Genomic DNA, 19487 nt, shown 5'->3' on the forward strand with positions numbered 1-19487 from the left:
AGTTCCTGGTTCCTGATGGTTAGTCTTGGTGTCACCTGCGATATCAAGTCAAGATCCTACGCCGCCCCTCCACTAGACCTCTCTCTCCCCCCGCTCGTCCCCCATGCGCTTCCATACCTCTGCGTGGCTGGCAATGCGACATATTTCTGTCGCCAGACGTACCGAGGTGAAGCTCCAAGGGATGCCCAGCTGACTCTGCATATTTCCATGTGAATGTTGACCTGGACTTGCGTCAACAAGGGTGCCTCTATTACTCGGTGTACCACAACGGCGAACCAAACACATCTTTTCACTCCCGGCGAAAAACCCCGCTACCCCACGGGGAATGTTGCATTCGCGGCTCGCTGAAGTCAAGTTCATGCGACCTCGATACCCACTGGACTAATGACGACCACGACTCAGGCGGCGGGGTCGAGCTACCTACTACTGCTCTGGTTTCCCAAAGGTCAAGCCGCGCCTATTCGGACTCAGACCCAGCCAGGTCCGGGCCACCCATTCAACTGGAATACCGGCAAGGGTGCACAAACTGGCGGTGGGTCGCTAATTGCCCGCTAGTCTTTCCTTTCTAGGCAAAAATTGCCAATTGTTGAATCTAGAGGTGAATGCCAACAGCTCGGCCCTCGTTGCAAACTTGTGGTTAAATACATCATGTAAGTCCTCTCCTGCATGGTCCTCGCTCCAGTCGAGGTATCCAAGGCAGTTTGTCGGGATCGTCTTCAGCCAAGCTCATCAACGGGGTGCATGCTACGGCTCACATCCAACCACTTTCTTCCTTCAGTCCTAGAACCCGTAGAGGGTTGGAAATTGTCAATCACTCTGGATTCTTGAAGGCTGTTGTTCGTCGCCATCATGCAGCTGCTCACGCTTCTCTCGTCCATCTCCCTTCTCGGGACCGCCTGGGCTGTTCCGGAGAACTCCCAGCCCTTGGAAGACAGGGCTGTGAGCACAGCGACGGTTGTTCTTGACACGGCCACGGTTATCGGCAACGTGATGAACAATGTCGAGTCCTTCGGCGGCATTCCTTTCGCCAAGCCGCCTACCGGCCAGCTCCGCTTGAAGCCCCCCGTGCGCCTGACCGAGAACATCGGCACCTTTGACGCCACCGGCCCCGCGGCCGCTTGCCCGCAGATGTTCGCCTCTTCCGATGCCACGAACAGTCTCATCGGAATTCTGGGAAATATTGCGAACCTTCCTTTCGTCCAGACGGTGTCAGGCCAGACTGAGGACTGTCTCACGATTACGGTGGCTCGTCCGCAGGGTACCAAGGCAGATGCGAAGCTGCCTGTTCTCTACTGGATCTTTGGAGGTGGATTTGAGGTAGGTTCCTTCGACTCGAGTCCCGCGCCCGTCTTGGTTGCTGACGTCGTCTAATAGCTCGGATGGTCCTCCATGTACGATGGCACCAGCCTTGTTCAGCACGGCGTCGCTATTGGCAAGCCATTCGTCTTTGTTGCAGTGAACTACCGTGTCGCCGGCTTCGGCTTTATGCCCGGCAAGGAAATCCTCGCAGACGGCTCCGGCAATTTGGGCCTTCTCGACCAGCGCATGGGCCTCGAGTGGGTTGCCGACAATATCGCCGCCTTTGGCGGTGACCCGACCAAGGTTACCATTTGGGGCGAGTCTGCAGGTTCCATCTCGGTCTTGGATCAGATGGCTCTGTACAACGGCAATAACACGTACAAGGGACAGGCTCTCTTCCGTGGCGCCATCATGAACTCTGGTAGCATTATCCCTTCAGACCCTGTCGACTGCCCCAAGGGCCAGGCCGTATACGACAAGGTTGTGGCGACTGCAGGATGCAGCGGCCAGGCAGACACGCTCAACTGCTTGCGCGGCGTCGACTACAACACGTTTCTCAACGCCGTGACATCCGTACCTGGCATCCTCTCATACAACTCTCTCGCTCTGTCATACTTGCCCCGCCCGGACGGCAAGACTCTCACGGCGAGTCCTGATGTTCTGATCCAGAACGGCCAGTACGCGGCAGTCCCGATGATCATCGGCGATCAGGAAGACGAAGGCACGCTCTTTGGCCTGTTCCAACCCAACCTGACCTCCTCCGATAAGCTTGTGACGTACCTTAGCGACTACTACTTTAACTCAGCCACCGAGGCCCAGCTCAGCGAGTACGTTGCAACCTACGACGAAGGCCTGAACGCCCTCATCAGCGGCAGTCCGTTCCGCACTGGTATCCTCAACGAGGTCTTCCCCGGCTTCAAGAAACGATCTGCCATTCTCGGCGACCTGGTCTTCACACTGACTCGTCGCGTCTTTCTCAACATGGCCAACGCTGTGCACCCCGAGGTGCCTTCGTGGTCTTACCTCGCCTCTTACGACTACGGGACCCCGATCCTCGGCACTTTCCACGCATCTGATATACTTCAGGTGTTTAACGGAATCGAAGATAACTATGCCGCCCGAAGCATCCGGACCTACTACACCAACTTTCTGTATGACTTGGACCCCAATGTTGGTAACAACGGGAACTACCCCAACTGGCCGATGTGGTCTCAAGGTCAGAACTTGGTTCAGTTCTTCGCGGACAAGGCCGGTAGCCTGAAGGACGACTTTAGGAAGACCAGCTCGGACTGGATCTCTAACAATGTTGCATCCTTGTATATCTAGTCATTTGGTACGGTTGCCTGGGGTCAGGGTTGGGGTCAAGGTGTTATTGAATTTTGGGACAGGGCGGCGCCATTGATGATTGAGGAAATCGACTACCTGCGGGCTGCGACATTCAGGTCTATAATTTAGTAATCTTAAAGATTCAACACGATTAAAACTTGTGTTGTTGATATAGAACGAACTGCAATCTAATAACCCATGTGGTGACAAATCTAAGTATGTAACCATCTACCTGTAATGACTTTAGGATGGGTTAGGTGGTGTTAGACCTACTAATCTGTAGCATTCACGTACTGTATATACGGCTATAACACATCCAATACAAAAGGGACAATAGTGCCCATCAACACATTTAACAGTTTGATATTACCTCCAGCACCTATGATTGCTAACCTTGGAAGCATATACACCCACCCCACATTTGAATCACCAATACATCCTAACCACCAGAAAATTTGAAATGCCTCGTCATCTAACATATTCCTTTTACTCTATCACAGTATCTTTACTTTTTTGCCAAATAACGACATGTCTTGGAGGATAAGTCATTCGTTGCGATATAAACCAGCATACTGAATCAGAGCTTCAACGGACTCTTGTTGATGTAGCTCCTAGCATTCGTGACTGGGGCATCCCATTTGCTACTATTCGGCATCGGCTCTACAGCACCCAATCTAGAGAGATACGACCAGGGCTGATTATCAGCGGTCATACCCGACTTAAAGACTTGAGTTACCTGGTCATCCCTCCTCGCAAGCGGCCTTGACTTAAGAGAAGGCCCAAGTAGTACAATTGAGACCCGTAAGCCTGATATCATGATCTAACCAGTTTCGAGTCCATTATGAAGGTCCAGATTCAGAAAAGGTGAAGCAATTCCTTCGGTATATCACTCATCCCGTCAAATAGCACTTTTCTCTGTGTGACTATGTGCAATGGCGGTGCTGAAGACTGAACAACCTATATGTACATCCAGGGATTGGCGGAATGCTGAACATCGAGGCTTTGCTATATGTAATGATTGCATTTGGAAATTTGACTACCTTATCGAGCTTGACTCACAAATGACAATGCGAAAATATCTATCATCTGAACACACGGAAGAAAGTAAAGCCTCATCTTGAGGTATTCCACATCCCGTGAAAGTGTCATTTGCCCCCCCAGACGGTTTTCACGTACTGCTCTATGCCCATAGGCTTGAAGTCAGGGAGCAGCTGATTCCACTCGTCAGATACCGCCCATGCCCCCTTTGCTATCGATACAGTGGCTCCAATTGTAACCACCTTTGTGAAATTCGCAAGTTCTTCTGGCGACATGCCAGGTAGATCTAGCGGGGCGACAAAGTTTGTCTTGATAATTCCAGCTTCAAGGTCCTCGAGCTTCAATCTGTCCACCTCGAAGGGTTTACCTTTGGTATTTAGTTAGCAGACCGAATGTTTGCGGATAATCTGGAATCTAACTTGCCTCGAATCCTCTCTCCCAACTGCAAGATCTCCCCGATAGTGATTGTTTGGCCGGTGATACCCCCAACGATGGGCCATTCCCCGTCGAACTCAACCGCTCGGGCGGTCACTTCCGCAATGTCTTCAATGGTGGTAAAGGTAATCTTCGAGGTTTCAGAGCCTTCCAGAATATACCCACAGCCTTTGGAGAAGTCGAAAAGTGCCGGGAAGTCGACTCGGTAATATTTGGCCGTCTGATGAGGGTACGCTAGGAAGTTCATAAATGCGCCAGGCTGGAACAAAGTGTACTCGATGACCTGTCACCACGTCAGACATAGTCATAGCTCCTTACTCCTCTCAATCACCTTTTTGTTCTTGTTGACTTCCTCAAGATAGCGCTTGACCTCCAACTTGTTGGCATACCACGGCGTATAGTTGATCACCTCGTCCAACTTGGTGCCCCTTCAGTCAACTTAGCAGTCGTTTTACAATGGTTTGGCAGAAAACCGCGTGGATTTGATGCTCACGTTGCCCATTCGCTCGGAGCGAACCGCTTGACTCCTGCCTCAATCGATGCGGCAATCAAGCGCTTTGCCGTCGCCGCGCCAGGGTCCGTATGGGCGACAATGAAAGAGATCACTGTTTGGGTGCCGGTGAGAATTCTCGTCAATGCTGCCTTATCTTCATAAGGAGTCTGGATCCATGTAGCTCCTGGGAATGTGGGCAACGAAGAAGGGTCCTAGGTGTCCGTCAGATAACACGGCCTCGAACAACTACAATTGATTCCAGGATGTCCGTAGAAGGAAACTGGGCCGTTCCTTACCTTTCTGACTAGGCCAAGAATTTCATGCTTCTCGGTTTTCGACAATCTGTCGATGACCTCGAGGGCAAGCTCTACGCGGCACTCATGATCAGTAAGGCATTCGACAGATACGAAACAATGAAAAGATATAACCCACTGCCAGAAGCTCCTGCAATGGCGATCTTTACCATTTTGATAGGTTCAAAAGATCAAGTTTGGTGATAAACCGATGAAAGCGCTAAAATCTGTCCGGTGTGTTACGCTTTGAGATTGTCCGAGGATGGTGGTTTGAAAACATGTCTTATGGAAACGCCGCGGGCTCAAGCAGGCTTTATATCTCGAACAGAACACTATACACATGTCAAGAACAGCAGATATTTCGTGCTAGCTTCACGCTCCTTGCAGACATCAGTAGCTGGCACTGGTGGAACCCCTCGGTATGCGGGCCAAGAGTTGCCGGAATACCGCCCCCCAGGGTCGGCGTTGGCTAAGATTCTGTGCGGAAATGCCTCTATGTAGACTAACGCGCAAAGTGCCAAACTCCGCGACTCCGCCATCTTCTGGCTTCTGATGCAATCAGGATTGAACCTTGCGTCACGGTTTTGCTTTTGTTTTCGTTTTTGTAGCGCTGAACCTCGCGGAACGCAATAACTCCGCAAGATCCCCTCCGCAGCATTCATAGACGACCAAAGGACCGTCCGTTGATTGCTCTTCAAACATAAAATCCCGCCCCAAAGCGAGTTGCGAAACTACCCGAAGTGAGCCTCATGTAAATTATTCTACTGCAACGAAAAATTAAAGGCTTTATATTACTCAAACCTGCCAATACTGCTATAACAACGACTGAGACAGAATGTGTGTCATCAACTCCGACACAAGGACATGCCACAAGCCTCTGATTTTGAGCTCAACTAATATACCTGTGGGACACAAAATTGGCTGCTTGACATGTTCAAGAGCCCTTAAGAATATCTGCAGCCTTCTCTGCAACAGCGTACATAGTTGATTGCAAATGACACGCCGGAATCAAAGGAATGATACTGGAGTCGACAATTCTCAGGCCCTCGACCCCGTAGACGCGAAGGCTGGGGTCGACGACACCGCCATGCTCCAGCGGCTGCATGCTCGCCGTCCCGCTAGGGTGTGCAAGGCTAGCATATAGAGAGTTTCGAATGGCTTCTGAAATAGCCTCTACCGAAGTAATGTTGTTCTCAGGTACAACTTCAACCGCCTCGCGTACGGCAAGGGTAGGGCTATTCCAAAACTTGCGGAACGTCTTGACGCTGAGTATGGCAACGTCCAGGTCGATGGGGTTTTGAAGCACGCCAAAGTCGATGACTGGAGGCACAGCCGGGTCAGGGTTGGTTGTGTTGATTGCAACAGTCCCACGGGATAGAGACTTTTGGAAGGAAAGGGCGCCAGCCGAAAAGCCTCCGAACGAAATCTCCAGAACGCCTGCCTCGGGATTACGGTAGAGCTTAGCAAGCGTTTTGCGCTGGGCGAGAAATCCATCAAGTAGTTCAGAGTGCTCAGAGTAGACCTCGGGTAGGAATTCCTTTGCGTCCTGGGCCTCTGCAGCAGCCGTCAAGCTCTCGTACTCAGGCGTGATGTCGTGGAGTGACATGAAAACAATGTTGTTGCCACGAGCATGGGTGAACGGGCCGGTTCGATTGGCAAAGTACTCGGCCTCTGATGCGTTAAAGAAAGCAGGATCGTTCATGGCCCGATCGCCGAGCTCAGGGGGGTTGCCGACTTGAAGACGTCAGTGGAAGGTCTTCCAAAGAATGAGAAACAATGTTGGAAATGGACCTACATTTGTAAGAAAATAACAACCAAGGGTGATCCTGATAACTGGCGCCGACCCCGGAGAGATCTGCAACTACGTCGATGTCCAGAGACTCGAGAAGCGACTCCGGCCCGACACCACTTTGGAGAAGAATCCTTGGCGTTTGTACGCCTCCGGCGGCGAGGATGACCTCCTTGTTTGCCTTGAACAGGGTCGTGGCATTGGTATCGCGAGAGATGATGTTGACGCCGACGGCTTTCTTGTTCTCGAACTCAATGTTCGACGCCTAGTGCTTAATGAGCAACTTGAGATTTTGACGAGTCACTGCAACGGGATCGTAGTACGCGGTTCTCGATGTAGAACGGGTAACATTTTTAGGGTCGTGGTTCTGGGGCAACAGCGCCAAGCCGACGTTGTTACCGCCAGCACCATGATCATCGAGCACAGAGACCCCAAGGTCCTTAATCCATGCCTCCTTCTGCATATCTGGGATTGGTCAGCTCCGAATTCTCCTCCAAACTACACGTAGACCACACTTTGGGGGTTTTACCTCTGTCAGGCCATTGCCATGAAGGGAAGCCGACTTGAACGGGTCCGTTGCGATATGTACTCTCATCGTAGCTGTAATTATATTTCTGGACGTATTCCGGTGCAGGGAGGGTAAATGTAGTTGACTATTGTCATGTCGTTAGCTATCAACGGCGTATGCTGTGAATTAGGAACTCAAGACCACATTACCTTCTTGAAGTAGTGGAACAGACTTTCCCAATTCCAAACTGGATTCCCCAGCTCCTCCCACGCATCGTAATCGGCCTTGGATCCACGACCAAAAGCCATGCCGTTGACGGTAGTTCCACCTCCGACAGCCGTACCGGTCGCGACGCTGGAGATTCTGTTGTTGAGCCCAGGTTGCGGCATAGACGTAAAGCGAATCATGTCATTGGGGTGGGTATTGGCGGAGTAGTAAGCAATAGCCACATCCCACGAATCATCGAAATCACCATATTCCACAACCAAGACGGTGGCTTTAGAGACTTAGCATGGGGCATGGGATAGAGGAATAGGTGCTGTTGTACTTTCGAAATCTTCAGTCAGACGGTTTGCCACGACCAAGCCACTCAAACCTCCGCCGACAATGATATAATCATAGGAGCTCTGGAGATCCGTCGCATTGCGTGCCGCAAATCTGGCAGTTACAGGTGTAGCAACAGACAGTCGGCATTGGCTTGAGATAAGTGCCAACACAGCCGCAGCTTTGAGGTTCGGAAGAACGTTCATAACTTTATCTTCGGCAGGAACAGAACTGCGTGGAGAGAAGCAGGGCAAGCTTGAATATACGACTTAGGTCAGTATGGCGACGTTTAAAGATTCGGGTGTGCAGCTTTGCATTAAGTAGCTATCCGTCGCCACCAAACTAATGCTTGAGCGGTGACCGTCCATGTGTCTCATAGGGTCAGCGGTAATGACAACCTTACGGCCCCTGTCAACGACCCTGGACGGTGCAGTAGCTTGGCCGTGGGCGACTTGAACAACTGCGGCTCAAACTGCCACAAGTTTTGGGACACAGTCAACATGCGTGCTAATCAGTCAGTCGCCAACATGCGGTAGGAAGAATGTCTCCATCTGTCTTATCTTGATGATTAAATGTGAATATCATGATTGAAATGTGGTAAGGAATACTAAAAGGTATAAGGTGGAAAATCTCTAGGTCCGCTCAATTTCCGTTTCCATATACCCTTACATGAATGAATGCACTGATGATATTATCTTGCATGGCTCGCTTGGGACTTGCCGTTTACTGCCTGTAGCGGTAGCGGGTCACGCAAACTCGGAGTTTGACGACGAATTAGAGGTTCCAGGTTGGTCTCGGATTCCGATTTCTCGTAAGATGGTCCGTCGTGACCTGCATCTCTTTGGTCTACTTATCCTGTAGGTCATCAATCGCTTCCCCCTTCACATCAACCAGGTGGGACTTCTCCATGGTTGTCAATATGTCAAATATCCGCTTCGAGAGCAGGACTTTGGCTTCGATCCGCGCTTCATGTGTCGGAAGACTGGAAGTAGGGCGGTTCAGCGCCCACATCATTTCCTCGAAGCTGGACTGAGCTTCTTTATCTGCGCTCCATGGAACCTGTAATAGAACGAGGGAAGAGAGGTCAGAATGGAACGTGCTGCCAAGCACGAATTCAAGTAACGGACTTTAGTTGCATCAAAAACGCCCGCCGCTCTTCCCTCGTCGTGCATCCCGTGTATGAAGACATTGACATTGCGTCGCTATGAGTCAAAGAAGATACCCGTCGTCCAATGTTCATTGTGAGCTCGCGGCAATCTAAACAGAATCTCTAATCTTCCACATTAGCTAAACTAATGATGATAAGATTGTGCCACTTTAAAGGAAGCTTGAACTTACGGTGTGCAATCTGGCCTATTCTGGTGTTCATGCTTCAAGAGCATAGGAACGCCTGAACTGGAGTTAAAATACGGGGACCGGCGCCGATAGAGAATAGCTATCTATCATTGGCCTTCCAGTAATCGATACATAACATCCTATGGAGCTTCCATGGCCGCCAGGACTTACAGCAGCGCGTCTTCATTCTTGAACGTCACATCCACTGGTTGCCTATCAGTATGTCCACAAATTCTGGTCACAGCCAAGACATCAGTTTCTGCATGCATATTGGGGCATGCTCTTACATCATATTGGAACCAGGCTTTTCCGCAATGCCGTCACTTGGGCAGAGTGGACGAAGCCATTCTTGGAGGCTTTTATGGTTGGTCATCTCCGAACACCTCTTCTGGACACACAAATCCCGACTGCATCGAGGCAAATCCGCAAACTTAGTATACTGAATCAACAATGCTGTCTTGTCCAACTCACCTGATTGATTGCGAATCTACAGGCGAAATGGCTGGTGTCATTATACTTGAAACTGGAAGGGAATGTGAAGTTATGTTTCTTCTGGTCGGCTGGTTTGTCGCTATGTGGTTCCGCTGGCACCCCTGGCTATTAGACTGGCTATATATTTGGAGCCCGGAAAGTCGACAATGACAGCAACTCTTTCAAATCCGGGCTGTGATTCAAGAGCCTTAAGAGCATGGTTGTCGTCTTCCAAGTCACGGGCAGTCTTGATTAGATGCTTCTCATTCAACAAAGATGGTTTCATCAGCAGGTACACGACACAGCACGCTCCTCGTCCAGGGAAAGCTTTTCGCGGCGGTGCGGGTTTCAACACGCTACTGATCGTCGTTGACATACTGATCAAAGACCTCGGGATAGAACTTCTTCCCCACGTCTCTGTGGCTCCTGATATTCGTCCTGAGCTGGCTCTCGCCCCAGGTATCATACTTCCCCTGAAGAAAGGCCGAGTCCACGCCCCTCCCCTCGGCCGACTCCGCCGCCGCCGCCGCCGCCAGCTCCCGGATCTCGGGCCTGCTGGAATGCCCCCAGAATGAGCCCGCCGCCTCGTCCTTTGTCAGGTCCCGCCTCACGCCCTGGAAGAACGGGACGCTGAACCGCTCCAGCGGGCCGGAGAGCACGCGGTGCGTCGTGGCTCTGCACACCCCGCTCGTCACCACCTCAAACGCCTGCCCTATATTTACGACGAACGAACCCGGCAGCGCGGGCACGTCGACCCACCCGCCGTCCCTGTTCAGGGCCTGCAGCCCCCCGACGTGCGGGGGGGAAGCCTGCAGCAGGAACGTCCACCACCCCGACGAGTCCTTGTGCGGGCCGACGCCCTGGCTGCCGCCGCTCGCCGTATCGAGATCCGGGGGTAGGGCGGGGTAGCGCACGAGCTTGAGGCGGTGCTGGTCCGAGAGGAAGGGGAGGAAGGTCTCGGGCGGGAGCGAGAGCGCCTTCGCCACCAGACGGAGGAAGCGCTCGCCCAGGAGCGTCATCTCCGATATGTATGCCTCGACGATCGGGCGGAGATTCGGGTACGCTGACGGCCACTATGATGAATGAGATGGTTGTTGTCGGACGTGAAAGGGGGTGAGAAAGGGGGGGGTGTGATGGCGAATCTGACCTGGTTCGGGCCCCTCAGGCGCTCCCGCAACGGCAGCCCCGGGCGCCACTGGTCCGTGAGCTGCGTCGCGAACTCGACCTGCTCCCTGCGGTCGACCGCCCCCGCCGTCGTTTCGGCGCCGTCTCCGCTGTACCCCAGGAAGTGCGGGGAGTTCTCTAGCGCGATCTCTTGTTTCGCCGCCGCCGGCAGAGCGAACAGCCTCGGCAGGGCCTCGACGACGGCCGAGACGGTTGCCTTGCGCACGCCGTGGTTCACGACGTAGAGGAAGCCGACGTGGACGAGCGCGTGGCGGAGCTGCTCGAGGAGCCCGGCCTCCGACGCGGGGTCGTCGGCGAGGGAGAGGTCAATGGTGGGGATCGCGGTGAAGCTGCCGCTGCCTGGTGCCATTGTGGTCGGGGAGGGATCCTCATGTATGACCGGTTTGCCTGAGGATCGGCCAAGGTGGTTTGGTGCTTTAGAGCGTGAGAAAGCGTTCTAGGGCGGGTTGGTGGGAGTTGATTCCCGGAGGATCGCACGCGAGAACCCCCGTTGCCGCCGCCGGTCTCCGGCCGGGCGTAAATGAGGCGACTTGGAGGATGAGCACGTCATGCGCGGCCGACTCTCAATGGCCAGTTTGAGTGATTGTGGTGCGTAGGCCCATGAGGAATTGCTACCGATCATCAAGAGAGATCAAGATTCAAGAGCCTAGTCGGCCAGTGCCCAGTCGCCAATCAATCATCATTTATTGGTGAACTCTATTACTCATTATGTAAGTCGGGAAATTGAGTATAGGCTGTAAATCAAAGAAATCAAAAGGAGAGCAGTCTTGGAGATACATCACCGGAGACATGCTTAATCAATGGGATTAAAATTAAAATACGGATAACAAAAAAGACCTCATACAACCACGACAAAAGATTCAATGCCCAGAGGCGGATTCGAACCGCCGTCAACACGGATCGCTGTATAGAAGAACCACAACGTATCATCCTAACCAACTAGACGATCTGGGCGCATTGATCGTGATTGATTCTTGTTGGCTGCGACGTGGGATTGATCCATCAACCCTAAGCGCCCCGCTGCGGGACTGCATTATCACGGCAGCCGTCGCGCCCAACCGTGCATGCTCGCGGTACATGCAGTAAGCAGCAACAGATGAAGTGACCGATCAGGAACGGCGTAACAAACGGTAGACCATATCCAGTGCATCAGATGTCGACCTATGTATGTATGCGTTTCTATCACTGTAGGAAATATGTATCATTGAGGAAGGAGCGCGATAAGCCATCATGACTTGGCCACTCGGCACTGGGCAGAAGCAACCACGGACGGATCGGACTCGGATGTCGCCTTCAACGTCACCACGGCCGAGTCCACCGCTTCTGATGCAGCCCCGACGAAAACCCTAGCCGTCTTGATCTCGCCAAACTTGGCCGCGACGAGGGCGTTGGGCAGCTCCACGCGCCAGCCGGCGCCCTCGACCTCGGCGCTCAGCCTGTAGACGTCCGAGTTCAAGAAGGCCGACACATCCTCGGGGTGCTGAGCCACGTCCGGGTCGACGGTTACGTGGGAGCCGCTGTTGGTAAGCTGGAACGAGCAGGTCACTCCTTGGCCGGTGGGCGTGTTGCTCTTGAGGTCAGTCACAGCCCCGTCTCCCATAGACACGTCGTGGATGCTCGCGCCGCCTTCGCCCTCGAGTGACCTGACAGCGACCGTGTACGAAAGAACCCCTTGGTCGTCGCGGTGGCGGTCGATGATGTAGAAGTGCAGGCTGTTGGGCTTGTCGACGAACTCGAACTCGCTGCCCGAGTTCGGCCCCGCGTGGAAGAGGGCATCGGCAAGCTGGCGGTAGTCGCCCAGGGTGATCATGGCGACGGAACCGTTGGGGCGGTGGAAGTCGACAAGTTCAATGTCCTGGGGGTTGGCGTCAATGACCCACTGGAAGGGCTGGTTATCGACGTTCTTGGACTTGCTGATCAAGACGCCAGAGTCGGGCTGGAACGAGTCGGAACCCATGCGGTCGACGACTTCGACGTCGTAGTTGTTCCAGCCCCCGCCGTCGCACAGAACCTCTGTCGTGGCGTTGCACGCCGGGGATCGGTCGGCGTCCATGATGACGCGGACACCCATCAAGCCGTCGCCTGGGTCGACAGAGCGGGCCACAAGATTGGCCACGGCGATTCCGGAAGTAGCCAAAGCCTCACGAGACAGCCAGAGTATGTCTGTCTTATTGATCAATCCGAGCTGAAACTTGTCGCGCAGAGTGTGTAGCGATCCCATCGAGGAGCCCTGCAGCGCCGGGACCTGCCAGCGTGTATGCGGGCCACCGGGTCCGTTGAAGGAGCCGCGCGACATCATAGACCAAGGGCCGGTGAAGGCCCTGCGCAACGGGAGGCCGTAAGGGTTATTGTAGTTGTCGCCAATGTCCAGCAAGTGGCTCAGCTCGTGAGCGTAGACGGCCATGCCCGAGCTTTCGCCCTGTGTGGAGGAGCCGCCACCAGCGTTGGGCCAAAGGGTGGAAGCGGCCGCCCACGAAGTCCAAGGCACATAGCGCGTGCGCGCGTAGTTGGGCAGCGAGCTGTTTCGGGATTTCGGAGGGCCAAACTCGTCCGGGACATCCTCAGGGCCATTGAACTTCATCTCGCCAAACTCTTGCCACGTAGAGGACTCGTCCTGGCCAGCGGAGAGGATGAAGACTAGCTCGAAGGCATCGGCAGTCGCGTTGCCCACGTCAGCGCGCCATGCCGCAAGGGCATCGGTGCGGATGTTCAGGCCGCACCTCTCCCCCTCCGGGCATGCACCAGGATTCATGCCGCTGTCAATGCCATATTGGTATCCGTTGCCAGACAGGCGATAAGCGCCGAAAGCCGTCAGATCGACGCCGAAGCGACCGACCGAGTCCTCCATCCAGTACTCGTGAAGAGTGTGGCCCCGGTTCAGGTCGTTGGGGGTATTGAGAAGATCGCGATAGAAAGTGGGCACGTCTTCCCGGGCGACGTCGGCACCTGCAGGCTGGGGATTGCTGAAGATGGTCGAGTGCGCCGGCTGGGTGACGATGAAGGGTCTGTCTGGGTAGTCGACAACAACAAGGGCGATGTTGAAGTTGCGGACAGAACCCTTGCGGGTGGGATCCGACCAATTGGTGCCTGGTGGCTGCACCCATTCATCCCAGGTCATGTTGTCGGGGTTCGCCCAGCTCTGGGGATCTATCGGCACGAAGGGCGTGAAGGGATTGCACGAGTCGGCGGCTGCTGGACCGACTGCGAGGGCCGTGAAGGCGGCGGCCAGGAAGGCCAGGAAAGCATTGTTTCCCTCTCGAAGCTGCATATCGGCAACGAGGATGTGGTAGTTGGTCGTTGATATCCAGAAACGCCACAGACAGCAGCTGGCGAGTATCACCCAGAGGAGAAGAGAGAGGGAAGGTCGACGACGGCGCAGGCTGGGTATGGGATAAGTATGCGTGCAGCAGAGCACGAGGGTGCTACGGACCTGCTTTCTTGCGCTTCATGACGGTTTATTCCCTGGCCAAAGGTTATCTCCCTCCATGCTGCTGCTGGACGTCTTGGTGGTTGCCAAGACTGCGCAATCTGGTTCTGGGCGAGTTTGTGCGATGACACCTGCTCCTTCAGGAAATCGGGCATACCCGCTTTGACGCGTCGATTAGCAAACATATGCATGCGCGGTAGAGTCCTCGTCGAAGCCGGCTCAATTGGGATGGCCTCCCCTTCGCGTGGCTAACAAACACACTTGGCCAGCTGGTCAGAGAGACAGGCAGACAGACAGACAGACAGACAGACAGACAGACAGACAGACAGAAAGACATATGACGCGACGACTCTGCTGTCCCGAGCGATGATTACAGATAGATAGGCAGGCGTGCCAATTACGTAGGTAGTTGAGTGAAACGAGAAGAGTAAACAACCTACGAGTACTTACCTAGGTAGGTAGGTAACGTAGGTTTACCACCGTTAGTAAGTACAAGGCGGGGAAGCGCGTGGGAGATAGGGACCGGTGGGTCTTGCGGCTGTCGTGGGAGCCGTGGTACCTGCACTAGGTAGCATGCTAAGGTACCCAGGCACCTACCTAGATACCTACCCAACCCTACCTCCTACCCGCGCAAGGTACTGAGAGTAGGTGCATAGTATAATTGAATACACCGTACAATCACATATCTGCTTGGTATATCTTCGAAACGGCGATATACAGCTAATGGGATTGTTGAGCGTGGAGCATCAAGTCCGCATGGACGGTCTAGACTCCCAAACTACGGATACCTACCTACCTAGTGTACGGAGTACATACCTAAACTGTGGCGATAAGCCGGATAGAATGTGGCGACAAGCAGGAGTGCACTCCGGCAAGGACCTTCCTTCCCCACCATCAAGTTCAAATATATTTCTTCTTTGCGCCGCACTACTACCAATTCCAACCCGACGAGCCTCGCTTCAGCAAACGCTTGCTCAGAATCCCCAACTCTTCTTCTGTCTGTGAGACTGTTTTATCCATGCTACTGCCAGGGTTCGAATAGCGAAAAAGGCGGGCACATAGTACATCAATCAGCTACTCAAGCCATACCGACGACCCAACACATCACCCTCATCTTCGAATGCCGCTAGACAGTCAACGAAATCGACCGCTTCTTCCTCGGCTTGCCCAGCCGCCCCCTCGCCAACTGGAGGCCATGAATGGCGGTGAGGGTAGCTCCAAGGGGCGTAAAAGACGACGACCCTACACATCCAAAGCATGCAACTTTTGCAGGGAGAAGAAGAATGCCGTAAGCAAGTCCGAAGCACCCCTCCTCTTCCCTCGCACTCAAACAGCTGCAACCGTTCCAACTCCCTGCCTAGGGCCATGAACCATGGACAGTGGTGCGTAAACATAGTGAGCACAGATCACACCCCACTAACGATTGGCTCCGTGAAGTGTGACGGCCAGCCCCAATGTTCACAATGCCTGCGCCGCGGGCTCAAGTGCGAATACAGAGTCATCACCGATACTGTCCTGAAAGCCATCCCCCCTGGAAGCCAACTCGTCGACAAGGAGGAAGCCCTGAGCAATTCCGATGCCGCAGACCTGCTCGAAATCCTGAAGCGCGTGCCTGATGACGAGGCACTGGAGGCCCTAAGATTTCTGAGAACTGGCCACGAACCAGCCGAGGCCGTCTCTGCATTGCGGAGGTACGACGTCGGCCTGTCGCAAGTTGCCCTGAACAGGGCCATCCTACCACCCACCCAGTCCTCCTTGGAATTCGAGTTGATGATGAGACACCCCCTTGCCTATCCCGCCTGGGCACCAGTCCAGCCGACCAAGCTCGATCTGGAGTTCCTGCTGCGTCCCAGTAGGGTTCGTTGGGAAGAAACCGGCCCGGCCCTGTGAGTTGGGTTTTGTAAATGTTGAAGCTCAGATGGGCTTGGACTGCCTTGACCGTGCTGAGAAACCCCGTTTTGGTGCCCATCGCTACCGTTGCCTCCTAACCAGATACCTAACTGACCCTTCAAACCCTAATCCAGCGTTGCAGGCTCGTCCGATGAGCAATCCTATCTATCGCCCCACGGTCATCGACGCCGAGAGACAAGCCTGGACGCAGCAAGTCCAGTTGTGCCACCTGAGCCGTCGGCACTGTACGACAACAGGTTGCTAGGTATCGACATTACCCGATGGACCGATGTGCCCATCGCCAACAACTTCTTTGTTGCAGTCCTACAGCTCCACCTCGAGACCGACTACCCGATGATGCTCCTGATTGACATAGACCTACTCTTGGACGGGCTGCACGGCGAGAACGAATTTTGTTCCCGCGTCCTCATCAACGCACTATTCGCCTGGGCTTGCGTAAGTACTCGCCAAACGAACAATGCTGCCTAGAGCAGCTGGGTTTTATGCCTAGTCTCACCGCTGCGCAGCAGGGATACGCGGTTCTCGAGCCGAACGCCACACTCATAGGCCAGAGGTTTTACAAGGAAGCAAAGAAATTGTGGAAAAGAACAAAGGAAGCGCAAGCTACAGACCACGTCTGTACTGTGGCTGCGGTGCATTACTTGTTCATCACCGCAGTCTCTTTCGGTGCTGGGGCGGAATACGTCGAGTTCCTCGGCGATCTACTCGACATGTCCCAGAGGCTTGGCCTTTTCAACATCGACCCTTCTCGGATGGAGGAGTTGAATGCCAACGACAGTGCAAACTATCAGCGAGCAAAGGCCCAGATAGCCTGGGTGCTTTTCACCTGTCTTACGTACGTCAACCTTGAACTGGCGGACCCAGGACATCACTCCGTTTCTCCCTTCTCATTTTGCCCCATTCCTTGCTGTTTTCTCCTTTCCCCTTTTCTTCCTCTTCCTATTTCTCTTTTCCCTCTATCATGATGGGAGCAGTGACAATGCAACCCCCCTCTCTTGCTGTTTCTCATGACGCCGAGGTGCGTCAGCTAACGGTTTAACAGCTTCTTCTCACTGCTCCTTCACCAGCGCTTGATTAAACATCCACCACGCGCTCCCCTACCACAACGTAGGGCACATATCACACGAGACACTGGCTTGATAAAGGAACACACCATAGGGATCCCAGATGTTAACTTACTGAGGGAGCAATGTCGCCTCTTTTTGATAGTTCATGACATGGTCCAAGTCATGTATGGGTCAGAAGAGATGCTTTGTGCCGAAGCCGTAACACTGGCCTTTGCCGGGAAAACGTACCAGCGGCTTTTGGTGTGGGCAGATGAATTACCACTAGAGATGGCTCAGGGTGACCAATGTTCACATTATGTCATGATTTTGCAGTACGTTCTAGAGCTCAATGACAGTCAAAAAGGGACCCTCGGAATACACAACTAAAGCGATATCTAGTATCTACTATCATGTGGCTATCATCGATCTATTCCGGCCCCTCCTCCAACAAAACGGCGCCCCTCGACAGAGACTCCCTCCCTTCCGATCTGCAGAAGCTACCCCGGATGCCGTCTACGCGGCGTCCGTTAACCAGCTGAAGAGAATAGTGCTCCTTTATCGGCAGAAGTACCCAGAGTCTTCGTACTGCTTCTGTTGGCACTCGGCGCTCCTCTACCTCGCCAACGCGATGCTCACCGAGGCCAAGGTTTCTGTGCACGGACCGGAATGGCGCTTCTACTTCCTCCTCTGCATGGCCTGCTTCCAGACGCTCTACACCGGCTTCCAGCTGGCCAAAGGTATCACGCTGAGCCTGCTGTCCATGGCCCTGGAGAGGGGCGTCATGGAAACCTCGCGGGCGAGAGACATCAGGAGGGACCTCGAGCTCCGTGGCAGGCATCACGAGGTCTCCGACCGGGTGCCCGTCTCCTGGGTTGTGGATTTGGACTTGGCCATGACGGATCCCTCGGCGGCGCAGGCGGAGAACCTGCTCCAAAGGCTCCAGCAGCTCCAGATCCATGAACCCAACGAAAATGACGAGTCGCCGGATATTTAATAATGATTCATACGGTTTAGCACTTATATACACGAATAATAGTCTCAAGACAGCTCACATCCAAAAGGGCATTTCCCGATGGCAGCTTCAGTTGCCCCTGGCACCAGTACTCATCTACGACGCCGTGCGTTGTAGCTCCTCCCTCCGACACGCATCATCCCGTCCAGCACCATCCCGAACAGCCAGCCCTTGATGTTCTCATAGGCCCAGCGCCTCGTAGATTCCGGCGTCGCGTGGTACCCGACGAGCCACAGTCCACCGAGGACGCCACAGATGATGTACCGCCTCAGCAGCTCGTTGCCCCCGAACTCGGCGACGCACAGGAGCACCGCCTCGCAGATGGCGTACGGCCAGTAGTGGTCGGGGTGCCAGACGAAACCCGGGCCCGGCGCCCGCTCGATCCGTCCGTTCCTGACCGTCGAGCCGCCGCCGCCCACCCCCGGGAAGAAGACAGCGAGGGGTGCCGTGAGCCCTGCGACGCGCCACTGGAAGTAGCACGCCGCGAGCACGACGATCCCGGCGAAGAGGCGGTCGAAGAGGGAGCTCCCGCCGACGTGCAGGACCCAGGCAGCCGGCGTGAAGGGGACGGCGGCGGTATAGAGGAGCGCGATGAGGGGCAGCGCGGCGAGCTGGCGCGCGAGGATATCGGCCTTGCCCGGTGGGCCGGAGCGGGCAGCCGTGTTGTACGGCGCCGGCTGTGGGGCCGACGATGGCGGCGGTGGCGCCGCGTAGAAGCCTTTCGGCGTGCCGCGGGCGCGCGTTTCGTCGTTGAAGCAGGAAACCATTTTTCTTTTAGGCGAGGAGGTGTAGTAGATTCTAACAAAGTGTCCGATGTGAGGATAATGCGAGTTCCAAGACTCGGAATCGTGCGAGGACTCCTTGGTATTCTTTGAGCGCTCCAAGTTCCGCAGTGAAGTGGATAGAAAGCCCCCCTAGTGGTTTTATAAGTAACTCGAGCTCTTGATATCTTCCTTGAACACCTCATCAAGAATTCCCTGAACCGCAGCCAGCCAGCAGGATATTATTATATGTCTCGTTTCATCCGTGCCAAAGCCTATCCCCCCCCATGGTATAGCAAAGATAAGATTTTAGCGGGGCTCGTCCTGAGTACTCTAGCAGACGTGTATAGTTATTAAGAATGGGGCATAGACGGGTGCTACTATGAAATCCATAGTCCGGACGGAATCTTACATTGAGGGCCCAGAAGACTCAGGGAAACGAGGGATCCAAAGATATGGTACGCCGCGCATTCCGAGGAAGTACAACAGAAGTTTTACGCGCCAGTTGAATAGTTAGATTCAGTTGAGGCAGGCAAGGGTCTAGCGAGTGCCCTTATGCTGGCCGCCGATTTCCCGTGACACCATAGTTTCATAATACTCCCCGCGCCCTTACCC

At 54.1% G+C, this 19487-nt stretch overlaps 7 protein-coding genes and 1 non-coding gene across 8 annotated transcripts; 2 read left to right on the forward strand and 6 right to left on the reverse strand.

The window, feature by feature from the left end:
• Positions 1 to 849: 849 nt before the first annotated feature.
• Positions 850 to 2625, forward strand: GLRG_00351 (carboxylesterase; the record flags this gene model as incomplete). The annotated part of the gene is made up of 2 exons (XM_008091036.1): positions 850 to 1317; positions 1375 to 2625. The coding sequence occupies 2 exons, from the start codon at positions 850 to 852 to the stop codon at positions 2623 to 2625; spliced, it is 1719 nt and encodes a 572-aa protein (XP_008089227.1).
• Positions 2626 to 3770: 1145 nt separating this feature from the next.
• GLRG_00352 (uncharacterized protein) lies at positions 3771 to 5057 on the reverse strand (the record flags this gene model as incomplete). Its single annotated transcript, XM_008091037.1, has 6 exons — positions 3771 to 4030; positions 4147 to 4381; positions 4430 to 4526; positions 4592 to 4803; positions 4888 to 4958; positions 5024 to 5057. 6 exons carry the CDS (start codon positions 5055 to 5057, stop codon positions 3771 to 3773), a joined length of 909 nt encoding a protein of 302 aa, XP_008089228.1.
• A 761-nt stretch (positions 5058 to 5818) lies between these two features.
• Positions 5819 to 7930, reverse strand: GLRG_00353 (GMC oxidoreductase; the record flags this gene model as incomplete). The annotated part of the gene is made up of 6 exons (XM_008091038.1): positions 5819 to 6618; positions 6680 to 6938; positions 6978 to 7138; positions 7203 to 7326; positions 7391 to 7677; positions 7729 to 7930. 6 exons carry the CDS (start codon positions 7928 to 7930, stop codon positions 5819 to 5821), a joined length of 1833 nt encoding a protein of 610 aa, XP_008089229.1.
• A 1956-nt stretch (positions 7931 to 9886) lies between these two features.
• Positions 9887 to 11064, reverse strand: GLRG_00354 (2OG-Fe(II) oxygenase superfamily protein; the record flags this gene model as incomplete). Its single annotated transcript, XM_008091039.1, has 2 exons — positions 9887 to 10603; positions 10678 to 11064. 2 exons carry the CDS (start codon positions 11062 to 11064, stop codon positions 9887 to 9889), a joined length of 1104 nt encoding a protein of 367 aa, XP_008089230.1.
• Positions 11065 to 11579: 515 nt separating this feature from the next.
• Positions 11580 to 11669, reverse strand: GLRG_13008. Its single transcript has one exon. It is a non-coding gene; the product is annotated as a tRNA-His (tRNA).
• Positions 11670 to 11943: 274 nt separating this feature from the next.
• GLRG_00355 (M6 family metalloprotease domain-containing protein) lies at positions 11944 to 13983 on the reverse strand (the record flags this gene model as incomplete). Its single annotated transcript, XM_008091040.1, has 1 exon — positions 11944 to 13983. The coding sequence occupies one exon, from the start codon at positions 13981 to 13983 to the stop codon at positions 11944 to 11946; it is 2040 nt and encodes a 679-aa protein (XP_008089231.1).
• A 1524-nt stretch (positions 13984 to 15507) lies between these two features.
• GLRG_00356 (uncharacterized protein) lies at positions 15508 to 18093 on the forward strand (the record flags this gene model as incomplete). Its single annotated transcript, XM_008091041.1, has 5 exons — positions 15508 to 16028; positions 16167 to 16488; positions 16560 to 16888; positions 17096 to 17431; positions 17499 to 18093. The coding sequence occupies 5 exons, from the start codon at positions 15508 to 15510 to the stop codon at positions 18091 to 18093; spliced, it is 2103 nt and encodes a 700-aa protein (XP_008089232.1).
• A 110-nt stretch (positions 18094 to 18203) lies between these two features.
• GLRG_00357 (uncharacterized protein) lies at positions 18204 to 18878 on the reverse strand (the record flags this gene model as incomplete). The annotated part of the gene is made up of 1 exon (XM_008091042.1): positions 18204 to 18878. The coding sequence occupies one exon, from the start codon at positions 18876 to 18878 to the stop codon at positions 18204 to 18206; it is 675 nt and encodes a 224-aa protein (XP_008089233.1).
• Positions 18879 to 19487: the final 609 nt, after the last annotated feature.

Source organism: Colletotrichum graminicola (assembly GCF_000149035.1).
Source record: "Colletotrichum graminicola M1.001 genomic scaffold supercont1.1, whole genome shotgun sequence".
Taxonomy (NCBI): domain Eukaryota; kingdom Fungi; phylum Ascomycota; class Sordariomycetes; order Glomerellales; family Glomerellaceae; genus Colletotrichum; species Colletotrichum graminicola.